This window comes from Tetrao urogallus (genome assembly GCF_951394365.1).
Source record: "Tetrao urogallus genome assembly, chromosome: 2".
Lineage (NCBI taxonomy): Eukaryota > Metazoa > Chordata > Aves > Galliformes > Phasianidae > Tetrao > Tetrao urogallus.
This window is the reverse complement of record NC_136814.1, coordinates 7,853,237-7,879,313: the sequence shown is the minus strand read 5'-3', so window position 1 is coordinate 7,879,313 and position 26,077 is coordinate 7,853,237. Positions and strand designations below refer to the sequence as shown.

The 26,077-nt window shown below is 41.8% G+C and overlaps 1 protein-coding gene across 1 annotated transcript in view; it reads right to left on the bottom strand.

Annotated features, from left to right (window-relative positions):
- PELI1 (pellino E3 ubiquitin protein ligase 1) overlaps window positions 1-23,011 on the bottom strand; it is a gene marked incomplete at both ends in the record, with an annotated part of 30,640 nt that extends 7,629 nt beyond the window's left edge. The window contains one exon of the mRNA XM_079550585.1: window positions 22,957-23,011. Within this exon, the coding sequence (XP_079406711.1) occupies window positions 22,957-23,011 (55 nt within the window). The remainder of the gene's footprint in view (window positions 1-22,956) is intronic.
- Window positions 23,012-26,077: the final 3,066 nt, after the last annotated feature.

The following is a 26,077-nucleotide window of genomic DNA, read 5'->3' as shown; positions in this document are numbered from 1 at the left end:
CTGATTCAGAGCTTTCCAAAAAAGTTCTGGGTAGGCAGATTGGAGAAAGTTGTCATACAACTACATATCGAGTCTACCATATGAATTTGGGGTGTGCAATGTGACCTGTGCCTGACCAGAGAGAGAAGTGATGCAAACAGCTGTTTGAAACAAATCTCCAGTAAAAATTATGAGCAATTCTTTATGAGAGTGGTTTCCTGGAGTGCACATTTTGGTCCTATTTTGTTTTCAGGATCACTGCATACTACCATTCTTTACACCTTCTCACTAGTAACATTTCCAGACACTGACCCAACTCCTACAAAGAGGAGGATGCTCCAGAGGAAGCGTACCCATCACAGCACTTGTTTCATATCAAATAAAGCCGACAGCAGCCCGTTTGAAGCTTTCACTTAAAAGAAACAAGACTATTCCCTTGGTTCTTCCAGACCAAGCTTTCTTACGGACTCATAAAACCATTAAGCTTTTTAGTTCTGCACTTTTGGTTATGAACTGATTGTTAATATTCTGCCTTCCATTCAAGCAAACATTTTTGGCCCACACAACATTTCTCATATCCTGTCATCCACTTTAATCGTGACAATGATGTATTTCTGCTTTCTTCTGCCTGGAAGTAGATGTTATGCAGAAAAGACACCACTGTGTCATTCCACCCTCCACCGTATGCCCTAATAGAGAAGAAAACGTGACCATCCTGCTCACATTTGTTCAGCACCTGGAACAAAGACACCTTCACTGACCCATCTCTACCCTCAGTTCTCTTTGCTCCACCGTGGAGGAACCTGGCCTTCAGTGGCCCTTCTCGAGCTAGCACCTCCTCATTCAGCACAGACAGACCGACCCCCTACTTGCAACCAGCCACAATGTTATCTCAGAAATCAGTATGTTCCTTAATGCCCCCTTGAATGCTATCCCATGTACTCAGGAGGGCTACACACATCTTACTGTTCTCCCAACTTCTGGCTGTGTTCTGCAGTCATTGCAGCAGAAGACTAAACCAAAACCTTTCATCTACCTTTATTCTTTTTTCCTCCATTTTTTTTTCTCCTTGCTCTCAACCTGAGTACTCTGGACTATGCAGTACTTGAAACTGTAAGTTAAATAAAGCCTTCATTTAGCACACATGTAACGTTATCACAATCCTGACCCACTGCTAGATGTACGAGTGCATCCTACTAAACCTGATCTGTAGAGCACTACCACACAGCATGTCTCCTGCCTGCTCTCCCGTATTTTCATTTTGTAATAAGCAGCATGTATTTTCATCAAATATTTCTACTTAAGTCAGTAGAAATCTATATCCTTATGTTCATATACAGATAATTTTTTGTGAAGTATTTGTACCATCAAATTCAGTATTTCAGCATTTGTTTTGCTTTAAAGTTTCCTTGCGTTAGAGTTACTCATGTTGTCTTCAAAACCCGGTTTCTAATGATTTCGTCTCCTCCCTAAACAATTAACCTGTTTTCCTCTTGAATCTCCACAGCAGTCTTTTGCACTCACTTCAATCTTCTCCACATAGGAGTAATTTCAACTTGGTCATCACATATTCACATGCAGCACTTCACATCTCTTTGCTAAAGCACAGTGTCTGTCCTTTGAATTAACATTTAACAACTGAGAAGAACCACTATGAAATCTGTAATGCCATCTACTAGCAAGCAGCACAGTAAATGCCACAAAAAAAGACAGAAAAGGACTTGAGTAGTACCCATCCTACTCTACATTCAAAAAAAAGAGCTCATCAATTCACACAGAGAAAGGGAGGAGGCAAGTAGTAAAAATAATGTTAGTCTCTAACACTAGTGCAAAAAACTTCCCCAGCTGAGTGAACAACTTCATGGAAAGCTAAAGAAACAAAAGGCATCTCCAAGTCAGGCAGCTTCTGAGTCTTGGTAAAAGTAATTGCACATGAACAATTAAGGGAGACTCTACTTGAAAGCACCACCCAAATTGGTGGCCAGTGACCTCTTCTTAAGAGCTGACAGAGCAGAAATCAAAAAGGGAGAGAAGCTCACGTGCCTGCTTTAGCTGTGCAACAAGTCTTAATACAAGAAAGCGTCAAGCATCTGACACTCAGCTCCCACTAATGCTCCTTCCTTTGTTGTTGTTTCACATTTAAATAAACCCAAGCAGGTTTATTCCAGGAGCAGCACAGACAGCAGAAACCCACTTCTTATTTGACTCAATGAAGGTCCCAGAAATGTAATTCCAGAGCTCCAAATGATACAACAGCTTGCTTCCACATTTTTCAAAAACATGGCTTGAATGCTAGAACTTGATTTTTTTTCTCAAGTATGTCAGAACCTCCACAGGCTGCACCCTTCTAACTACTAACACAGTAACTTCAGTTCAGGCACATACCAAATTCAGAACCCCTTAGCAATTCCATGCAATGCAAAAGCTACTTCTCACACTGTATGATCTGCCCAATGCACTGTACTCAAAACAAAGACATTTTTTCCTCCTGGAAATGATAAATGCTGATCACGTTCTTCCTATGAGGTTCACAAGACTACTCCAGTTGCAACTCATTTGTTATGAGTCGACTGGGCCACAGGATAACCACCCCACTCCTGAAACAGAGAAGGCCTGTGGATCTTTTAAAGCTGGATACAGCATACAGGAACTTACAGAACAGAATGCTCTTGAGCTGTCCGGAAGAAATCACTAAGTTTTACAGTAATGGGTCTTTTGTTCTTACAGAATGACTTGCCGGGCTTTTATTTCTAGAATACTACATTAGACTTCATGGAAGTGCTATGAAAAGCTAATTAAATACACCAAAAAGTCAACCTGGTGCTGTAGTATCCAAGAACAACTGAGCAACTGGCTGCTTGAACTGAAGACAAGCAAGTTAGTTTTTTGCCATGACCTTTAATTTGGAAGTGGTGTATCTGCCCATCAGTGGATTTGTCATCGTTGGGATAGTCCCAGAACAAGAGACTACTTTAAAACTCCTTCAACATCCTTGAACACAGTCCTCCACTATAAAACTAAAGAGAATTTGTGAGTAAAGTAACTTTCACTCACACACACACACACACACAAAATAATCAGAAAAGGCACTACTTGAATTGCTAAGAGGTGCTGCTCAGCAAGCACATCTTCGCTGTTAGCACAAAAATATGATGAGTACCAGTTAGCATCTTTCAGTCTTAAAGCAGGAAAATAGAAGAGGAAGAACTCATAAACAACACCTTGTTGTTCTTAAAACTGGTTTCTCTGCAGCCAGGAGAAAGACTGTGGAAGGTAACTTGCACAATACTGCCATGCATGGCATGAGGCATTGGAACAGCTTGCCCAGAGAAGCTGTGGATGCCCCCTCCCTGCAGTTGCTAAAGGCCATGTTAGATGGCTGGCAACCCTGCCCACAGCAGGGAGTTAGAACTAGATGATCTTTACGGGCCGTTCCAACCCAAGCCATTCTATGATTGTCATCCTACGGGTAGTTGTTTTGAGGGAGTGGAAAGAGTTGACATCTAAACTGAAAACATACTTTGAATTTGGTTTAGGAACGGAAACCCAGTTTCCTACCAACCTTTTTGTTCTTAAATACTCACTTGAGTCACACAGGGCAAAGGCTGCTATTGCAGAAAGCAAGCCACATACTTCTGACAACATTTGTATAGAAGGAAAAGCCTTATCATTGTCCTCTGTCCTGTAACATTCAAAAACCAGTCTCTGAATCTGGAGACAGACCTAGCAAGCCATGTGCTGCTGCAGCATGTAATAATGAACAGGCTCAGACTCACTAAGCACTGCAAATCTAACATGCCTTCAGCCACTTAGAGACATACATACATCAGTTCAAGTCTAACTGAACATCAGGATCTGTGCTAGGAATGTCAGGGTTGTGGTCAACAGCTCTTTGTCCAGGTGTCGGGGCACAAGTCCTTCAGCAGTCCATCTTGGGACTGGCACTCTTTAACTTCCTTATCACTGACAGACGATGGGATTGAATGCATCCTCAGCAAGTTTGCTGATGACACCAAGCTGAGCAGTGCAGTTGACACAACAGAAGGAAGGGATGCCACAGACTTGAGAAGTGTGCCCATGTGAACCTAATAATGTTCAACAAGGCCAAGTGCAAGGGGTTGTACTTGCGTTGGGGCAGTGCATACAGACTGGGAAAAGAACTCACTGAGAAGAGTCCTACAGAGAAGGACTTGAAGGTCCTGGTCAATGAAAAGTTGGATATGAACAGCAGTGTGAACCTGAACTTGAGAACCAGAAGGCCAACAGCATCCTGGGCTGCATCAACGGAGGGTGGCAGCAAGGTGAGGGAGGGGACTGTCCCCCTCTGCTCCATCCTTGTGAGGACCCACCTGCAGTACTGCATCCAAGCCTGAGGCCCCGAGTACAGGAAAGACGTAGAGTTGGGGGAGCAGGACCAGAGGAGGGCCACAGAGTTGCTCAGAGGGCTGGAGAACCACTCCTAAGAAGACAGGCTGAGGGAGCTGAACTTATTCAGCCCGGAGGAGGCTCTGGAGAGACCTCACTGCATTCTCCAAGTACTTGAAAGGACCTTATAAGCAGGAGGGAAACTGATTTGTTACATGGTCGGACAGCAATAGGAAAAGTGGGGAACGGCTTTAAAGTAAGAGGAGAAACGTAGGTTAGATGTTCGGAAGAAATTCCCTACACAGAATGTGGTGAGGCATATCATGCTGTGATGCCCCCCGACCCCTGGAGGTGTTTGAGGCCACGTTGGATGGGACCATGGGCAGCTTGACCTGCCTCAGCTGGTGGGCTGGAGCTTGGTGATCTTTAAGATCCCTTCCAACCTAAGCCACTCTATGATCTGACATTTGTCTTCACTTACTACCTCAAGGTTTAAGCCTTTGGGCACATGAAAAGAGAATGAAAACAGAGGCAAGTTACAAGAACCTACGCTCTCTGAACAAACCATTTCCAGTGGGGAATCCAGAGATGTAATGAATTTTGGTTGAACTACCAGCTTTAACTTACCAGCTATGTTCAATCATTCCTCTGTCTTTCCTGATCATGAGACTACATTCATAATTAGTCTGTACTGGCTTCTATAGAAAGCCTTCCAATCCTGTTTGCACTGGGTCACAGCACCTTGTGAACAAGCTTGCTATTTAGTAGACCAAGAACAGTTTTTAAAACTGCAGCAAGCATACTAGTATATTAATGGTTAAAACGTAGTAGGGGGAAGGGAGAACATAAATTCAATGAGTCCAAGCAGAGATTCATTAAACACTCTGCTGTGAGCTAAAAATACTAGAATAAAAGTCTCTTTGTAATAAATTACCATCATTTTCTAAACACAGAGCCAGCATTATAGGCTGTTAGCAACTGTAGCTAGTGCCAGACTAGCCCTTTTCTAAAATACTGCATTAAAAAAAAAAAAAAACATTGCATAAAAAGTCCTCTGTCAATGAGGAAATTAAAAATATGCTGATTCAGATGCAAAAGATGAATATTTTTCCATTTTTATATTATCATTATGTTCTGTATCTACATATTCTAGGGTTTGGGGTTTTTTTTCCCTTACAGAAATAAAGCACAAGACAGCTTAGCTACTCATTTTTTATACAGTTTGCTATTTGTAGTTCTCCATTTACAACCCTTGCAACTGTCATATGCAGCTCTTCACTCAGCAGTTCTGCTTTAAGTCAGGGAGGATACGGATAAAACATAACGCAACTCTTCTCACAGGTATGCAGTGATGGAAATAGGAGGCAACAAATAAGCTGCAAACACAGGAAATTATGATGAGCAATTAGGGGTAAAACAAAAAGTCCTGAGCAGCTGCAAGATCTCCATTGCTGGAGGAATTGGAAATACTGAAAGCTCAGCAGCACACAGCCCTGAATAACCTGATCTAGGGCTGCCCCACATAGACAGCAGAGAGACTGGAGCACACAACCTCCCAACCTAATTCTAGTTCTAGAACCTCATCTTAGGAAACCCAGCGCCATCTCAAGAGCCAACTAAAGCACAAGTGCTCCTTAACCCTTCAAAGATAAACCCTGACTTGTACGTTTAAAGGACTGGAACATCAAAGTTAAGGTAACCATGACACAAGAGGTCTGGTGTATAATGCTTGTCCCTCAAGATGAAGACGTTTGCAAGCACAAAAGAACAGAGAGGCAAGAAGCAACTGGAGAGATATAAAAGAAGCAATCTCCAGCAGACCAGCTTCTTGCTTGATTAGAAGCTCTATGAAGTCGAGGCTGCTGGATTTGGAAACACGGCTGTTAGTGCAGTAGTTTACAGCACTACACACAAAATAACAGGAGTAGCAGCACATTTTGGATCATCACATAGAATCACTCTGTGTGAGTGGCTTGTGCCTCAGTCTTGAAACATCAGTACCTTCACAAGTCGTCACGTTTCAAAGTGACTGCCTGTTTTCCGAAACAGATGTTCTTGTCTTTGGAATTAGTGTCACTTGCCTGATACTGATAATGCCCCTACTCTTCTGTGTGAGCAGCAAGGAATCAGTTCCTTGCACCACTATGGCTCTGAGGGCAGGCAAAGAGTAGGAAATCACTTTCTTGTATGAGATGGTTAAATCATCGCTGTGAAGTTACTCTCCTTCAACTGACTTCTTTTTAAAAGCTTCTATTTATTTATTTTTTACCCAGGCAGTCACTCCAGTAAAAAGAGCACATAAGTCACAGGAGAGTGTTTCATGTTTATAAGCCATAGTTTCCACTCTTCGCCCAGTTCCCAGTTGAAAACAAGCTCATGTTTCCTTCACACACATACCTGGAACTTTAGGTTCAGCAAGTTTAATTAAATTTCACTTTCTAGATCAGTCAGATTCTTTCTACAGCACTGCAGATGCATGGGAAAGGTACAGCAAAACAGCTGTTAAGTATTCAAGTCGCACTGTCACTTCAGATCAGTAGTGCTATTTTTCCTTTCTACAGTAGGGTCATTAATTTTCCCCTCCTTTCTAGGAAAAGAAATGCTTAAGCACCTAAAAAAAGGTGCAGAAAAAGCCTCAGGAGCATGGAAATTTAGCCCAGACCTGCTTTTGAATGGCTTCCTTTCCTTACTCTATATTGTCTGCTTTTTCTAACCTCTGAATAAGCTTAGTCATCCACTATATACACAAGAGCACTTTATGATACAAAAGCACTGAAAAGACAACAAGGCCAAATCCTGAAACCAGGAAGCAGCCTCTCCCACTTAGGATACCAAGCACAAAACAGTGCAAACAACTGTCTGCTGCTCTGTCTTGAAAACATCAGTGAAGTCTCAATGCAGGGATTTTTCATTCTCCTAAACAGAATGAAAGCATCTTTTTATCACCAGCATCTGCTGTTGGTAGGCTGGTCATCCTGGAAACATGTCATACAGGAGTCTTAGCACGCGGGAAAAAAACCATATTGCCTGTAGATAACTCCAAAAGGGCATTAATTTGACACACAAAAGCATATCTACCACTGTGCACCAAGACTACAGCCAACCTTTTCCAGTGAGAGAAACAGCAATTTAGTTAGGTTGCTATACAGCGTGCTGCCTCAAGTGCTGCTTCCATCACAGAGGCAAACCAAAGCAGCTCTTAGCAATTTTATGAAGCTCAGAAACAATACTGAGAGTACAAGCACTTGTTCAGGCAAACATTTTAGAACAAGGCTTCTATTATAGGTGCCTATATGAAAACTTGTACTTCATGATGGTGCTCAAAAATCATGTTCTTCTTCAGAAGATGGAAAATCTAAGTACAGAGGCCTGATTTCAATCAGACCTCTGCTACCTTCAGTTGCGTTATTCTGAATTGCCACTGATGGGATCAGAGCGGGGTCAGGCATATTAAAACTGAAGGAGTTATGTAACAGCTAATGATCCAACTTAGCAGTCTGACAAAAATCAATTCTGAAAATATTCCCCCCCCCAAAAAAAATCCAGCATTTTTTTCAGCTACGAAAAGTAACAGCTGATCCTCCCTTGAGGAAACCATGATATCCTCCTACAGATTATAGCTGATGTAATTCAGACTGCGTGTGGGAAGCTGAAAACATTTGTCTTTTAGCACAGGGTGGCTATTTTAAAGCTGTCACTGCAATATTATCCATAACCTTAATTAGCAAGAAAAGGCTCTTTACCAGTGAAATTGGTGCCTTTCCACGCACCCTTATCACCCATGTGCACCAAGTCAGCTGTCAGAAACCAGTGACAAAGCATATAAGCTCAGTGTTAACTTACTGGTTACTATTAAGAAAGCTTTCCTTTCTTAATACTCTGAGCACTAGAGTAACTAACTGCAGGATGCACTGGCTGTGTTGGCTGAGCCACCAGACAAAAGTTATTTGTACAAGCTACTTACAAAGATCAGCTTGCAGATTGGTTGCACTTGCACTGTGATAGTTACTACATACTCTGTATAATTTCAAAAAGGGAGGTTTTTTATTTGAAAATCTGAGTATGAAATCATTTATACAAGCCATAAAACAGTATAACAGGCATGCTGATAAAACAATGTTATGTGCTCATTAACCACGGCACTGTCTATTTATATCTTCAGAGTGCTTGGTCAAAGTAGAAGCAGGAAATGAAAAACTTTGTACAGTGCCAGTATGAAGTGGGAGAAGTAAAGTCTAATGGTTTGACACGGAGCTCTGCACTCAGGATCCCTTAGAATCCCCGCTCCTCACTGCCCTCAGACAAATTACACACTATTACCTCAAAAATAAGTAGTCTCAACATTCGCAGCAATTCAACTTCCCCGTACAGATTAAGAGTTTGTACCAAAATATAGGTGTTCCATTTTTAAAAGGGCCATTACACAAACAGATGGAGCTTGTTACGCTTTGATGGTTGAGCACAGGACACCTACTGTACAGTGCACCTGAAGTAGCTGAGAACCCTGCACTTGCACAAAACCACAATGACATCTTGCTCCACAGACCTGAACATTACTGTTTTGCTTTCTGAGCTTCTGACTTCCTGACGAGGCAGTTTGTGCACCAAAACAGCAGCTACACAGATGCTTGTATTACGCTAAAGCTTTTCCACACAGCCTATCATTTCACCTTGCAAACATCAGAGTTACAATTGCACTGAAGCCTCTTTCGGTTTAGGCAACAGTGACATTTAACAGCTCTGTGAGAAATCCCCCTTGGTACAATTTTGTAATAGGCATCTTGCTCTGTACCTGCAAATGAGAAGCAACTGACTCCTTCTGAACAAGCAGCGCTTTGAGCATCTCTTCCTATCTGAGGTGGGGAAGCAGCCCATAAACGTTGCCTGCTCTCAGATTTCCCCTCAGCCACATCACCAAACTGACTTTCAGGTGCCTTTTGGAGAACCATGCAACTGAGGAGGCTATTACAAAAGACTGAAACACAACGTTAGAACATACAAGAGATGGCACAGAGGGAACTTACCAGTATTCTTCTGTTCTTTCAAGATTTCTACTCCGTGGAGAAGAAAAAAAAATCTTGTATCTTCTTTAAAAGACAGACAAAATCCACCAACTTAAATCCCAGCAACTGTCAGACTGAGTGCCTCTGCTGTGTGCTTTTACTTCGGCAGTGGGTAAGCATTCTGACTAAACAGGGGCTGGCCCTGCCTTACGTCAGCTAGGTAAACACCACCGCGCTGCGCACCATTGGCTGAAGTCACAGCCTGCATCCTGCTTGTCATGCCATAAATTCATCACTCTCCAGCCCCAAAAAGGAAAAAAGGAACTAGAGGGTGTGTTGAAAGCTATCCTGCAGCCCAGTTCCCCAGCAGTTCTTCAGTTTAGGCTGAGAATCACTGTTCTATTTCCTTCTCAGCTCCTCTTACATAACTGTACCCGTGCATGCTATACCTTTCTTTTTCATTTAAATCATCACTTATTAGCCCAGCTAGCTTTTCTCACCTCCTACACAAAGCAATTTCTTAATACACTAAGAATTAAAACAGAAGTAAGTCTTCAGGTATTGCGAGCCTGGTTTTAGCTACTCGTAGTCCTGAATGCACAACATACCTGCACACAGCTGCTTTTGGATATTGGACTCATCTGGCCAATGCTGCTGCAACAGCTCGTTCCTACAGGACGCACATCCAGAAAGGTAAATCTGCATGCACCAGATCAGGTTCTGAAATCACTGCATCAAGCCACTGGGTTGGATCATTTAAATGCCCGAAGCGTAAAATGGTGACTGAGTTACAACAGCTTCCAAGTCACCACCTCACAGAACTGATCAAGCCAACCTTCTTCCTCTGCTGTAAGATCCAGCGCAGCAGTTAAACATTTACATCGTTTTACAATGTAGTCGCGATGAACTAAGCAGTTACACAGTTACCCTGGCTCAAATGAGGCGCACTCAGGCTGATGACTGGCATAACCAAACCTGTCTGTGCTACAGAATCGCCGCACTGGGCAGGACAGGAAGGGACCTCAAGGATCACAAATCTACAACCCCCCTGCCACATACAGGGCCACCAACCTCCCCATTTAATATCAGACCAGGCTGCCCAGGGCCCCATTCAACACCTCCAGGGACGGGGCATCCACAGCCTCTCTGGGCAGCTGCTCCAACACCTTACCAATCTCTCTGTAAAGAACTTCCCCCTGACATCCAACCTAAATCTTCCCTCCCTCAACTTCAAACCATTTCCCCTTGTCCTGCAGTTATCTACCCTTTCAAAGAGTTGATTCCCCTCCTGTCTGTAGGCTCCCTTTAGGTACTGAAAGGCTGCAATGAGGTCACCCTGCAGCCTTCTCTTCCCCAGGCTAAACAAGCCCAGCTCCCTCAGCCTGTCTTCGTAGGGGAGGTGCTCCAGTCCCCTGATCATCTCTGTGGCTCTTTTCTGCACCCTCTCCAGCAGCTCCCTGTCCTTCTTGTATGGGGGGCTCCAGACCTGGATACAGCACTGAGGATGAGGCCTCACAAGAGCAGAGTAGGGAGGGACAATCGCCTCCCTGTCCCTGCTGGCCACCCCCTTCTGATGGAGCCCAGGATTCCATTTGCTTTCTTTCCAAGCTGCAAGAGCACACTGCTGGTTCATGTTAAGTTTTTCATCCATCAGGCCCCCCAGGCTGCTGATATTTTTGTTTAAAAGAGTTGGTGGATTTTGTCTGTTTTTCAAACAAGTTTGTTGATGATATTTCTGCTGCTTTTTCCAATAGCACAGCTCACCACTGCAATTTTGCAAGCACAGCTTCATGGATTGGTTTACTTGATCTGCTTCACAGCAAAGCTGTCTGCATTTTCAAAAGTTCCTTTACCCGCTTTATTGTTTTTCAGCTGGATCTGTTTCCCAATTCAGCTCACAGCACGGCTGTGCAAACAGCTGTAGCAGCAGAACTGAAGGCATGATGGGGAGGTGCATTAGATGGGAGCACCCAGAGCTAAGCACTGCCAAACTACCTTTCGGTTCATAATGCTGTAATGCAGCACAAGTTGCAACTCCATATATGTAAGCTTCACTGCTGAGAATGAGGTCAATGCTTAGGATTTTTTCCTCTCTCCTCCACCTGTACTCCGCAGCTAACCTTCCTCAAAGTAATACTGTAAGGCTGTGCTGGTACATGATCTTGTCACTTGAAAAACTAAACTTCAGAACTCCCTGCCACAGAGATATTCTGGATAATAAAGCTGTTTGGAGGCTCAACGATGCTCCCTCCCACCCCATCATGGATTACTAAGCACAGCAGAAGTGACTGAGTCATAATCACCAAGCACAGAGAAGCACTTTGAAGAAGCACCAATGTGCAAATTCTATCATTCCCACTTTGCTCTCGGCTTCTGGCCACCAAAGAGCACATGCTGCTCAATACTGCTCTCAGATGGCATGGCCATTATCACAGCTATCAGATTACCAAACTGATAAAGTGATTAAAAAAAAAAAAATCCACACAGACTCCAACTACTTTAACTCAAATTATTTCTTAAATCCATTTGTGAGTTAACTCTATAAACAAGCTGCACCAATGCCAGCGACAAGATCAGAACCCTCCAAGTGAATCTCATCAGTAAAGGCAGCGACTCATTGAACCACATCCTGAGGTTCAAACTTGGTCCCTCTCTCCCATTCCGCTGCCAAAATCAGTGCTCTCACTCTTGTGGTGCACAAGCCTAGCCTTTCCAGTGATAAAAAATGAAGTAAAGCCTTCAAATGGCACCTTGCGTTATGGTGGAAGAGCTGTCTAATCCCAATCATCTTCAAGCATTTTACACTTTGCCCTGGCCCGCATAAGGCTAAGAGCTTTAATATTAATGATGGCTGTTCAAAAAACAAACAAGCAATCCCTAAAACATCATAACTGCATTGGCAGCGCTACACATACAGGCATGGCAACAAAAGATACAAAAGGTGCTCTGTAGCAGCGCATTCATTTAACTGCAGTGATCAGTTACATTGACAAACATTTCTAGATTGGATTACTTTTCTCACAAAGGTCACAAGGCTCGAGTAGCACTGCTTCAAAAGAGTTCAGTCTGAAAAGCTGAACTTAATGTTAATTGGCTTCCAAGAGCTTTATTTTCTTTCTTCATTTAACAGAGCCCAGGTTTATAAACCTGTGGATTACCTCATGCTGCAGCCATAAAAGCTGGAGAATGAGCAACTGCAGGTTTGGATGTATCTTCTACTTGGTCAACCCAGCCTCCCACAGGTAACAACCCCCATTAACATCCCTACATCCCACCTACCCCCCGTTATCTATGACCTATTCCTGAGGATAGTCTTCTAGCAGCCATACGCTTCACAATTCCCTTTTCACAGCTCATCATGCTCTAACTTAAAGCAGGGGGCGATCTGGGTTTATTTCACTCCAGCACACTTAAGTGGCTGGACAAAAACCTCACCCTGAGTTCTAAAATACCATTTCCTTGCCTGTGTTTATTCATTAGCCATGCTCTTCTCTCCTCTGTTCTTGACTCCTATTAAGAGAAGGTCTAATGACTTCTACTTCAAATAAGAACTGTGCTCTGCTTCGAAGACTGGAAGCAAATGCCTTGTGTGCTCTCACCAGGCACGCTCTGACTTCCCCCAAAAAAGAGATGCTGCCAACCATTCTAGATCAAAACAATGAAATCTGCAGCCCAAGATATCATTGCTAATTTCATGAAGTGATGCTTAAATGCAGGGGAGGTTCTTTTCTTGAAGCCGTTAAAGAAAAAGGGCTGTAATCGTCATGTTCTTCTATCTGACTCACAAGCAGATGCTGTACAGTTTGATATGATTACGTGATTCCACATGACATTCAAAATGAGCTTTTAAGAGGAATGTATTTCTACCTGTACGTTAAAAAAGACAGACTTGCAGTCATGGATAAAGGGCAATGCTATGTCCACTAACATGTGGACAGCTGAGAAAGCAGAGTAGAAAATGTCTCATCTCAGAGTTCACCTGATCCTAATGCTTCAAAAAAGACATTTTAAACACATGACTGTCGATAATTTTATTTAAGTAAATAGACAGGGAGTGAAACTAAAGCCCAACAGAGGATAAATGCTCAAAATCATTGCACATAAGATAATGAGGAAAAGGGGACTACAGAAAACAGTAAGAGCAAAAACTTGGAAGAACAAGGTCTGTAGCAGCCCCAAGGGGAAATACATTCAACACTGAATGCCAAACATGCACTATCCACCACCTTACCTCTGTTTCCCATGGAGTCAGAGACTGAGCTATGATCAGAGCTGATGATACTCCAAAAAAGACAATTCCCATGCACTGGAAAGTATTGGCTCCATTACGGGTATACAGGGTAAAAAGAAAGGATGGAAGATTACCGGCTTACCAGTCCCATTAATCTTTCATTGTGTTACACCATCTGCGCAAGGAATTCCCATGTTATATAGTTAATAAAGTCATACTACAGTGTTTTAAGGAGATTAAGGGGTGAAAGCAGCCCGAAGCCAAGAACATGCTAATTAAGAGTATACAATAGAAATGTTAATCGAGTAATCTGCAGGAAGAGGAGGAGGGAAGGAAATGACCTAATTCCCTGCACTACTGAGTGGTGCCTAATGGCAAGAAGAAAATTCTTTCAAGGGCCAAGCAAACAAAGGTCCATTGTTAGAGTGTTCAGAGAACGCTTTGCTCTATCTCATGCTGTTTTAATGTGAAGGGTAGATGGTGCAGCTTTATGAACCATACTGACCACTTCTGGAAGGGGTCAGGAGAGGATAATTAGATTTGCAGGACAGCAAGTAAAAGAGCCCCAAATAGAATCTTGAGTTAAACTCTCCTTCCAAAAAGATCTGCCGTATCTACAACGGTGGTCATCCAACAGCCGTGGTGTGTCTTAGGCAACTGTGGAGCAATCCATTGCTGAAGCTGCAAGAACCTAGTCACAGAAGCTATAAATCACACTGCAAGAAGCATTTCCCATGGCTTGAGTCATATTGGCTGAGCATAACACGCACCTCTTATGAAGTCCTATTCCACTCTTAGAAATGTGTGTGCCTCCTCCTGAGGTGAACCAGGAACGCCCTTCGTTGATTTAAGTACAGCACGTTACCATCAATGCATATTCCATCTTGCAGACCAAAAGCATAACTGGCCCTCTCTGTCAAGACTGGTTTCTGTTTTAGCAGGCACACGTGGCCCTTTGGCACTCTATCTGTTCAGTACTTCCAAATTCCCCCTGGGGAGAGACCCCACCATAAAGAGTGCTTCTAGATTACTCACCATTGGACTGACAACGTATTTCAGTTACTCTTACTGTAAGCTGAAGGAACCTCCAGCAGCACTGAAGAAACACCTGCAGGTTGCAGGACTACTGACAGAACAGCCAGTCAAGAATTAATCCTAGTTCTAATTCTAAGCTGATTCTAGATGGAATGATATGATGTAAAATATAAAAACAAAAGCTAACTCCAAAAGTCTCCAATGATATTAAAAATATTTTCTGTCTGAGGTTCAAAACAAGAGAATCCTAAGAGATTTTAAATTCAGGTCTCCCTCAAATAAGCCATCTGGTATTACAGGTTTGTCAACTTTCCCCTTCTTCACTATGCACCAAAAATCAGAACAATGCCTATATGTTCCCAAAAGGTTGAGTTTATCTCTTTCTTATGAGGAACTTCACAGAATCACAAGATAATCCAGGACCTCAAGATGCCATTTAGTCCAACCTCCTGCTCAGAGCAGAAGCTCATTTCCCCGATGTCAAGTTATTACAGCAAGAGACTGTGAGCTTTAAGCATGAAATGGCCCCTCAAGACATGCCTTCCCTTGGGAAATAGGAAAAACATATTGAATGGCAGAGAACTGCAGATGAAAGATGACTTCCAAACCAATCTGGAGCTTCATCTTTGTTGACAGCCTTCCTATGCCAGTTTGTTTCACCATTTGCCTGAAGCAAAATGTTTAGCAAGAACTACTGTAGAGAGCTCACTGTAGACACACCAAAGACTGTGTGGGCTAATTATGCATTTGAAAGGATAATACCCACAACATCCTGTGTTTTACAGTCACTTCAAGAAAAGTGTGTTCCATGTAACTGTGCAAGCACTGGCATCACAGAACTTTATTCGCAGCAATCACTGCTCAAGTAAGACATTTTGGATTTGACCTGCTCTTGAGACTGCCCTTCATCTGGCCTCTCAAGAACGGTCTGAAATATCTGAAGTGCTGGATTCCCAAAATCCAAGGCAGAAGAGTTAATACTGAAGAGAACATTACTTTCCCAAAAGGTCATGTAAGCAGTTTGCTAAGTCAGAAGCATACAGATGCAGTTGCACTGGGCTTCTATCCAAGAAAGTAACCTCGAGGGGTCTTTGTTTTTTTGTTTGGTTTTTTAATTCTCCAGGAACCATTCTGGATGTTGAAAACCTTGCAAATTAAACGCCATATCTGCAAATTCAATTAACATCGGGTATGGACAAGTACTTCCTCAAAGAACTTTGTAGTAGTTCTGAGTTCTTTGAAGAGCAGAACTTCGATTCACTGAGCTTCAGGTATTAGTTTCTCTAGATTAAGAAACAGAGTTCCAATTCAAATTCATTTCCACGATGTATTTTTCCTGCTTGCAAAACTTAAAGGTACCTGCTAGCAGGACTAGTTGAACCTGCAATACCTGAAAGTTTTCATTCCCACCAAGTGAGATTGTTTGATCAGAGACTTCTTCAGAGAAAGTTCAGAGAGCATGTTGCTAGAAGCGTTCACACATCTTTGCTTCACTTTTAGCATGAAAAAAACATTTCATGTAGACCAAAAAAAGATAAAAATATTCAGTTATAGAAATTCAGCTATGAGATGTTGACTCTCCAAACCCACTTTCCAGTGAATCTTAGGATGGACAGAGTTTAAAAACTATTCAGTACAGTTTCTATTCAACTCCCACATTACACAAATGACTATCTTAAAACAAGGCATATAATTTTTCACTTTGAGAAGCTGTGAAGTATGAAAGTCAAGTTCTTCCAACAGTTTCCCTCTGCTTTATTCTTAATTTCTCATCACCCTGTTATTACACTCCTGACACTCACCGTTTCAACTGTAAGTTCATTTGTTGTTCCAGTAAAACAAACAACAAACAGACATGTTGGATAATCTCCATTCTTGCACAAGAACATTCCAAGTTTGTAGCTCACGCATGAATATTTGGTAACTTACAGCTAATTAATGTACCATCTTACTCTATTCCTCCTTCTCTTCAAGCTTCCAACAGCCTTCATGTAAGGTACAAAACACATCTCTTCCTAAACATATCACCTCCAGCATTTACATATAAAAGCGTGTGACCTACATACCTCTGGATGGATGTCAGAGGTCTGCCTACCCCCTGCAAGCCCAGCATCAATGTTCCACAGTGGCCTGACAGCACATACTGCAGCCCCACACACAAGTTAAATGGCTGGTTGGGCTGCAGTTTCCCATATTTCTGACATTTAAGTATGTCTTTCTAGGAATATTTTAAATCAGGTCATATGAGATCAGGTGCAGAAGAAAGGATACATTAAGCAAGGATCTGAGAGAAAAGAATTGGTTTCTTCACGCATAGAAGTTCCTAATAAAGCTATATTTCAGTATTTCTAAATACATTAAAAGCTGTATCTCGACAAACAAGGTTAGAAAGCTTCTATGCTAACACTTGTAGCTTTACATAAATACAAAACTAATTTTATGAACTTCTTTTCATGTTACTATCCTTCTACAGCCAGCAGTGCAAACAGACCACATTTCCAGTTTCTCCACCTCCTCATGTTTCTTTGGATCACTTACCAGTTCCCACTTTGTAATGGCTCAGGGGAAAAAAAAAAAAAAACTCATGCTATTTGATAATACATTTTTTTCCTCCTTATCTATATTTAAGGAGGAGCAATACTTCCTACACTTCTAATCCAATTTGGCTAAGAGGTTTGCTGCTTATAAAAATAGGCAGTTGCACTCGAGAGGATGCAACAGCCATTCGTTCACCTCTACAGGGGCACCAACAGCAATACACAGGTCATTCTCCAGTACTGGTAAGAAGTCAGTGCTAGGAATTCCCTCCCTAAATTTTACCCTTAAGTTGATATAGGAATCCAGAGTACTGTCCACATGTACAAAGCAAGAGCTGGTAGGTGCTCTTGATTCTTTTCCACCACTCTCTGTGCAGCAACAATTCAAGCACAACTTTGTGGAGGGACAGAGCACAGAGAGGAACAAAACCTTCAAGCTTTTTCCTGAAATTTCAACAAGAAAGAAAGAAAATACTATTACAGCAATGCTGGTATGGTGGGAATAACTGTGGCCTCAAAAACACAACCACTAAAGTATTATGGATAGTCTTCTCAGATAGAACTTCTGGTATTACTGTGCATACTCACAAAAAAAAAAAAAAGCCAAACAATGACTAAACCAAAGAGATTAAGAGTAGAAATCATACTTCTACAAACACTTAAGTGACTTTGACCTGACAGTATAGCTCTTAGTTGTGTTTAACACTTGAATGTGAAGGTACCTTGAAACTGTCAACTATAACTCAGGTTTACAACTGGCTATCTACAAAGAAAAATGTGACCTTCAAATAAAAGAGACTATCCAGCTGAATAAGGCAAGTGCTTTCTTTTGAGTTAGCACACTCACCAGTAAGTCCTCAAAAGGCAAAATATTTTCAAGTGTTTGGGTCACACAGGACCTGTTTTTCAGAAGCACCCAGAACGCTTTCCAGCAGCAGTCAGTGTGCACTCATAGCTACACAGCATCTAACCACTCAGCAGGCAGCCTCGTGGCCTGCCCTTGCATTTACCAGGATGGCCAGTCACATCACTCACTCTAATGAAATTACATTAGCGAGACAGCAATTTGACTCTTCTTAATTCTACCAGTGAGGAAGGCGCTCCTGAAGACAAACAAGTTCTTCTTTGATCACCTGAAGACAGTGGAATTCTGTCTGAAAGCAAGCATACAACAAATGGCCTAGAAACTGGAAATATTTGTAGAACTGAGATCTGGGGGCACAAGCTCAGTATATTTCTCATCATCCAATGCGGGTTTACCTATCTCCCACAAAATGTTTTCAAGCAACACAACTCAAGAAAGTCTTCTGGAAAAACAAAACAAAAAAAACCAACCAAACCCACCACCACCACAAGAAATGCATGTTAAAGCTGCATCCTAGCTAAGACTCTGGATACTTCAGATTTGCCTGAAGAAGCCTCACACCAGTTGCAGTTGAGCAGTTACAGATTAGGCTACAGGTCTGAATAAGATCATCCATGAAAGAAAACTCACATCTCTTTACCTTTTCGTGCATTACTCAGACACACAGAGACAAATGCAAAATACCTTACATTGGCAAATTCACTTCTAGCAATGGCTTTGGTTTTACAAGATGCATGCGTGCTTTGAGAGGAGGACTGTAAGCAGTGCAGGATTACTCACTCTCTCTCTCTCACAGAAAAGCCTTTGCATTCAGGCAAAACTGCAGAGCACATGCACCAAAAAGAGCCACAATGAGCTGCAGTTTTGGCAGAAATCTGACCAGGTCATTTATAACTGGTAACAGTTGACACAGCAGTACTTTACAGAGTTTGGAAACAATTTCATATGGCTTACAGCAACCAGTCATTTATGAACCAAAATGATTTGTTAATATACTACAGACTTCTTCCTTCCTGAACCTTGAGAATCAGCTTGAGAGAAGACTCAACTTTGACCCTGCGTGCACCTCAGAAATTCTTATCAGCATCTGATACGTTATTGCTTGGGCATCTGTCCTCAAGTATACCAAAGAAACGTTAAGTCCTGCTTTTGAAGCATTAGCTTTTTTAGTATGGAAGAGCTATTTCACTTGTCTTTTAATAGCCAGCTGTTTAAGTACAGACTGATTAATTGCCAGAAATCTGGCTCTTCAGAAATAACTCTTTGCAAGTTCTTCAGGACAGACCAGCCCCCTCAGGACTGACATTGTTCATGAATTTCTCTTCAAATCTCTAACAGCTGTTCACATGGAGCACATCAGTGCTTCAGTCACGTGCACTCGTAAAGGTTTGCAGAAGTCCTGCTCACAGTTTGCAAGCTTTATTAGTTACTCTGCTACTTAGGGGATGCCGTGTCAGCCATGCACAGAGAAGCAGAATGCTGTAAGGCAGAGGTACAAACAGCCACAGCAGCCACATCACACGCATTAGGAAGTCACTACTCAGACTTAGCAGGCTTTGGCAACCTTAAAGCCAGTTGTAAAAGTAACATATCTTCTCTAAACAAAGCAAAGATGACTTTCTCTGGCTTCACAGTCACTGTTGTAGTCGAAAGTCTGAAGTCATTCTGCACCTTCAGCATTTTACTGAAGGAAGCGTGTGAATTACGTGTCCCAGGCACAAAGTCTAAACTACACACATAAATACAGTGCTGTCACAAGTTAACCCTCCTATAGCCTTGTTTAACTGTGCAGTTCTTGCCTGTACACAGCACTGCTGGGACAAAAAGATGCCAGATCAGCAGGGCACCAACATGGAAATAATACCCATCCTAAGGAGCACTACAAAACCAACGTATCAGCTCCAATCATTAGTTTATTTATTTGCAGCCCTGTTCAAGTCATTTTTTCTGTTTGTAAGGGAGAAATTTCATTTTAATTGTAAAAAAAAAAAAAAAAAAAAAAAAAAAAAAAAAAAAAAGCCAATAGAAAGGGGTAAATAGAGGAAAATTCTATATTCAAATAAGTCTTTGCCCTAAAACCAATCTGCAACTCTACACTTTCATCTTGAAATTATGCTTTAATAGCAGTGAGAAAGAGCTTAGAGAAATCATGTATATAGCTGTACCATTGTTATCACATTTAAAATCAAACTAAGTGCCTATCTCATATTACAAATGAGAAACAAATACTTACATAGAAGTCTACCTGTAGAGTAGAAAAACTGGATAAAAAAGGCTGCAAACTGCATCCCCAAAGCTATATGACTTCGCCCATATATGCTGAAGACTGACAGATTTATATTTACTTGCAAGAATAAAAGTTAAAAATATAAAGATTAATAAAATGCAGTAGAGAACTCATGTCCTCTACTACAGGTAGGAATCATTCCAGCCAGAAATGCACAGAACAACCTGAAACTATTCCAACATACAGAAGGTGCTATCCCTTGGCAAAGCTTCAGCCCTGTGAATAACTACTTGCAAACTCAACACACTTCAGATGGCTTTCACTGTGGCACACATGAAGACTTGCCCATTAAATTTTTATAAATGTTTGCAGTCCTGAAGTTTAGCCAAAGCAGAATATTGCAGCAAGATCCCCTAAAGGATAAGTGTTTTCTTGCTTTCTTTTTTTGAAGCATGCCAAAACCATTGGTTAAAAGGATAACCTAAACAAAGCCATCATTAAAAAAGTAAAGCTACATCACGCCATGGCTGGAGCAGCTACACAACTGCTGAGAGAAGAAAGACCATTTCCTGGCACAGTAATGTAGCAACAGACTGAGTTCTTTCTCTCTTTTTGTTATTACATTAAGCCTTCACAATGTTTCACGAAAATAAAACAGAGGTTTGCAGCTCATCTGCAAACAATCAATTGAACTGAGCAGCAGGACTTTGTTTCTCAGTATATTATGCCAAAAAAAGAAAAAAAAAAAAAAGAAAAAAAATAGTAAAAGCATACTTAGCAAGGAAAAGGAATTAGACTCCTACTTCTGCTCTTGTTCACCTGCCTGGTCACCTCACCAAACCTGATATCCAAGTCATATTTATTACCTGCAACTAAGTATTGCAAGTAAGTATTCAGCTCCATTGGAGCCAACCGAATTAACCGGCTTAAGCAAGATGACTATCAGCCTGCCCAAGCAAGACTGCACCAGAGCAGATCTGGGCTGAACACGTAATTTAATTCACCGCTCTGATTTTGGATAACCCCCAGACGTTCAGGACGGCTACGGAGCAGAGACAGCTCTCAGTGCCAGCTACAGTACTTCAGTCGTGCACTGTTTGACTGAAGAGATGAAGCACTCAGAAGCCAGGAACCTTTGAGATTCTCCAGCACTCAGCTTCACTAACAACTGTATTCCACAGCTCTCATGGAAGCAGAGTCTTGCTAAGTTTGTTGCAAGTACACTGGCTTATAGGCACTGTGCATGTTCTCTGACCCATTCTGTCTTGTTAGAGACTATTCCTTTACTAATAGATGAGGCTTTTGAACTGATAAAACAAAGTTCCACTAGCTACAGCGCTTTTAAAGCTCTAGATCACACTGTATTATCTGACAAGCTCCACTTTCAAATACAGCAGCACTGTCAAGTATTGTGAAATAAAAGTTTCCTTGGAAGAGAAACTTGACAGAAAACAGAGGCATGGTGGAATCTACAGCTGATCTGAAACTGGAAGCGCTACGCAGCATTAATCAAGTCCAACCCATTTGAAAAAGTCATGACATTGAGTTTTCTACACTTAAAGTGTTCCAGCTTGTTCACCACCTATACTGACTGCTCACAACCAGCTTCAGGAATTAGGCAGTTTAAATAAAAATAGCAGCCACTGACGTCATGATACCTTTGATCGTGAAAAACATCATTATGATTACCATCTCATGCCTACCGGCTCTGATCCCCCAACACATAAGGTAAAACTGTAAACATTTTCAAAGTCATATGCCAAGTCGTCTTGTTATTAATCACACCCATTGGATTTGAGCTTGCATTCTCACTTTCACTAGACTTAGTTTTGCTATCAAAGCTGGTCTAAGCAAGCAAAAGATGATGTTCTCGTAACACTCCTCTATAACTTTTGTGCAAACAAGGTGGCAGCAGTCATCCAAAAGACAAGAGAGTGGAAAAAAAAAAAAAAAAAAAAGAGTGAGCCACATACATACAGTGACAGAGCTACTAAAAGCAAAATAAACATTTTAGGTCTACCACATCAAAAGAGCATACTGTCAGACTAATGACAAAGCTCAACATTCAGCTCCCTGAACCTCTGAGAAAGGAATTTCATCAACAGGAGTCTTCCATGAGGTTGGTGAGAAATGTCTCCTCCTTGCTAGAAGGTTGTGGTCAGCAGATCCAGAGCAAAGAAGCATGCAGGGCTGCACAACTCAGAGCCCAGGAGTGGGGCTGCATGCAAACAGGCCAGGGAGACAAGAGGGACAAGCAAGCCAGCAGGCACTGTGATATTATACCAACTCAGAGCCCCTGGAAACAGTCTTCAGTAGAAATTCAATGTTAGGGAATGAGGGAATATGGCTTGGTAGAGCTTAACAGTCAGATCTCGTCAGCAGTTTTATAGAAGCTGGGGCAGTCAGTGTAAGGAGACAGTCATGAATAACTTAAGGTACTTCTTCTCCACCCACTTTAAAAAGGCAGTGTTTAAGAAACAAATATAGTTATGGTCAGTAACAGCAAGACAGCACTAATAGTTTGTATTGTTCTACACTTGCACTTCTAGCAAGTAACCTTAAAATCTGAAGAGCTAAATAAAAGGGACATCTTCAGGGAATGTAGATGATAGTTAGATGGAGTTACCTTTCTCTTCAAGATTTTCATGTATGGAAGTTCAGATGCAAGAAGAAACGTTTGCTCTCTTATGGCAACTGTACAGATGTAAACTCACCGTGTCCAAGAACCGCAAGATCGTAACCGCACTTCCACTTGGATTTACGATACATAACCAAAAGCCAGGCTCGCAGAAGGAAAATGACCTGTTGATGATGGTGGCTGTCAACAATGGGTGCAGATCAGTTAGCTGCTAGTGTAGACAGGACAAGATTTTTCAACACTGCGAGAGAAAGTGAGAGCGAGACCATATGGTTAAGCCCCATCCACATCAGCACCAAACAGCATCACCATTTGAGAACAGTCGGCTGGAGGAGGCAGAGCCAGGAAATCTACCTGTTGCTCCAGCCACTGTAAAGAAGAATGGGTATGCAGAGACTTATTGGTTGGCTCAATGTCTGAACAAATAGACATTTTGAGGAAAGGAATTCTTCCGTTCATAGCATTTCTTTGAACATGGCATATGTAACACCCAATCAATATTCCTAGCGCACAGCAGCTCAAACATTCAGTTGTCCAAAATTTTTCAGTGAATTCAGATACCAGTCTGTTCAAGCATGCTCAAGACTTACAAAAAAAAAAAAAAAAAAAAAAAAAGCACAAAATTCTGGATGATACTGAGTAATTCTAAGTTATATATTGACAGGAGATTGGTAGTAATGCCAGTGGACAATGTATGCTGTTTGTATGCTGTTCAAGACTATTCAAAATGAAAAGATTAAAGTGCTGGCTTCAACTTCAAACTGCTTTGAGCAGGGGGAGCAGAAGGGGCTGGACTAGATGATCTTCAAAGATCCCTTCCCAAACTACTTCTATTCATCGGGAACCTGGTCACTAGTACAGAGATAGATACAAGCTGTGTGCAAGGACAGGAGCACTGCATCACAGAACTATTATTTACCACCTATCCTCCTCACCTATTCTGTAGGAATGCCCGCACCAGGTTACAGCTGACCTACAGCAGGATTTCAACCTGTGGTTAATCAATTTCAAGACAGCATAAAGTACACTGCCTTGCATTTAGGCAACATTTTTGCACAGCCACGTTATGGTGTTCACAGATTGAAGCCCAGACCTATTATTCCTCAATTGGATTCACTACATTTCACATACGTGCCTGTAAACAGACAGGAATAGAGATCTCGATGTAGCTGACCGTACTTTCGTTTCCAAAAAAGAACAAAATTAGTGCCTGGGTTTTTTTTAAATGAATGCACTACTTAATAATGAGACGACAGGAAGCAGTTTGTTCTTCAGCAGCGTTTAAAAGCTATGTTTAATCTTGAAAAAGCAAGGAAACATAGCCACTCCTATTCTTCACCTTGAAGTTGATTCTTGTTTTCTTTACACGCACCCTTTTATTTACATTGTTTTGCTCCTTTGTGTAACAAAAGCTAGCAAAAAGATGACTTGGTACAACAAAAAACTGACCAACACACAAAATACTCTCTTTATACAAAGAACATTTGAAAATTAGTTTGAAAATAAGCACAGTAACTGCAATAAACTAAAAACTTTCAATTTGGTCTTGGATACAAAAGCAGGTTTGCAACAGTTTTTTGAGTCTGTCCTTAGTCATTTTTTGTGCTTTGACTGTTTAGTCATGTCTTGTACTTTCTTTCTATAGGACAATTTTTCTGTTTGTCTTTGCTACACTCCTATCTGGGAGCAGGCACTGAACTACAAGCTGTGCGTGAACACCAAACAACTGAAACTAGGCAAAGTAGTTAGGCCTAACAAAAACCACTGGGTGCCAGGAGGACTAACGAGTAATTCCCACATATGTCAAGTATTAATGAGGAACACAGAACTGCTTGGGATTTCAAATCCCTCTGCAACAAGAGACCCCTCCCTCTCTTCCCAGTTTCAGGCATCTTTGAAGAACTAAGCAAACTCTGCTCTAGCAGCACTAACAGAGGGTGCAGTTGCAAACCAGAACAGATCGGCATTTAATAATAAGAGGCACAGGAAAGCTATAAGAGGGGGAGGGGGAAACACCAGGCTCTGTTGAGTGCCACGCTCTTCCACATCAGCATAATAGAAGGGAATCCTGCTTTGCTCTGAGGGCGATGAGCCACCTGGCCAGAAGCCATGCTTATGCGCAGCTACTTGGCCCTGAGGGTTGAAAATAAAAGATGAACAGCCAAAATATGAAGCCAACAGACACAGCTGTCAGGCAGGGATCAGCAGACCTGATGACTGTGGTACTATGAACAAACCAAGCCATGCTGGTTGGCTGTTTTGCACCGTGCCCCATTCCTTCTCCCAGTTATTTCCTTCCTCTCCTTGTCTACTACCACAGCTTCTACTTGCTCTGTTTCTCTCCCTTACCTCATTTCTTTTGTCTCTTCAGGGTCTGACATCTTACAGGCTTGGATCTGTACAGCATAGGAGCACTGCGAAATAGAAACCCGCAATTTTTGGTACTGCGTGGACTAAGGTTAGCTGACAATAAGTCCTTTCTCGCCTCAGATTTTTACCAAATTCAAGTTCCTTGAAGAACAGCTGAAGGACTTTGCTTATAACGTTACTCTTACAGTGTGCCCATCACTGTGAAAGTCAGGAGCTCAAAAACATTTCAGTGTGCTGATTTAGCTCCCATAAACGGAGAGTTTGGCCTCTGCAGAGATGCCTGATCCACAGCACTCACTCACATCAGTAGTCCCTAGACAGGCAAATAAACACTGTCAAGATCCTCCCACAAATTCCCAGAGGGAAAAGAAATTAAACTGATAGGCTGGATGGAACAGATCTAAGAAATATCAATAATGGTAGCTGGAAAATCTAAAATTGAAGTCACTCTGGTTTTGATGCTTTCAGTACACACAGTACATTAAATTTGGCATAAGCCCAGTGGAACATGAAGTACTTGTGGACAGTGTCTGCCAAGAGCTAGAAATATAGCAGTCTTTAAAGGACAAACAGAAAGCTTCAGACCATTTCTACTTTACGCATCTGAAAAAGAATTAAATCAAGGTGATCTTTCTGAGGGAACATTTGTATTGAATCTAACTGGCACGCTTTGTGAAATTGAGCATGTGCCAACTGGCAGAGTAACTGCATTTACCATTTTATAATTTGTTCCACTTGTGACAAAGGTTACAAACAGATGTTGTGACTCCTCATACTAGAAATCATTGTGCTTTCCTCCTAAGCACCGTGGCTCAGGCAAGTTCTGT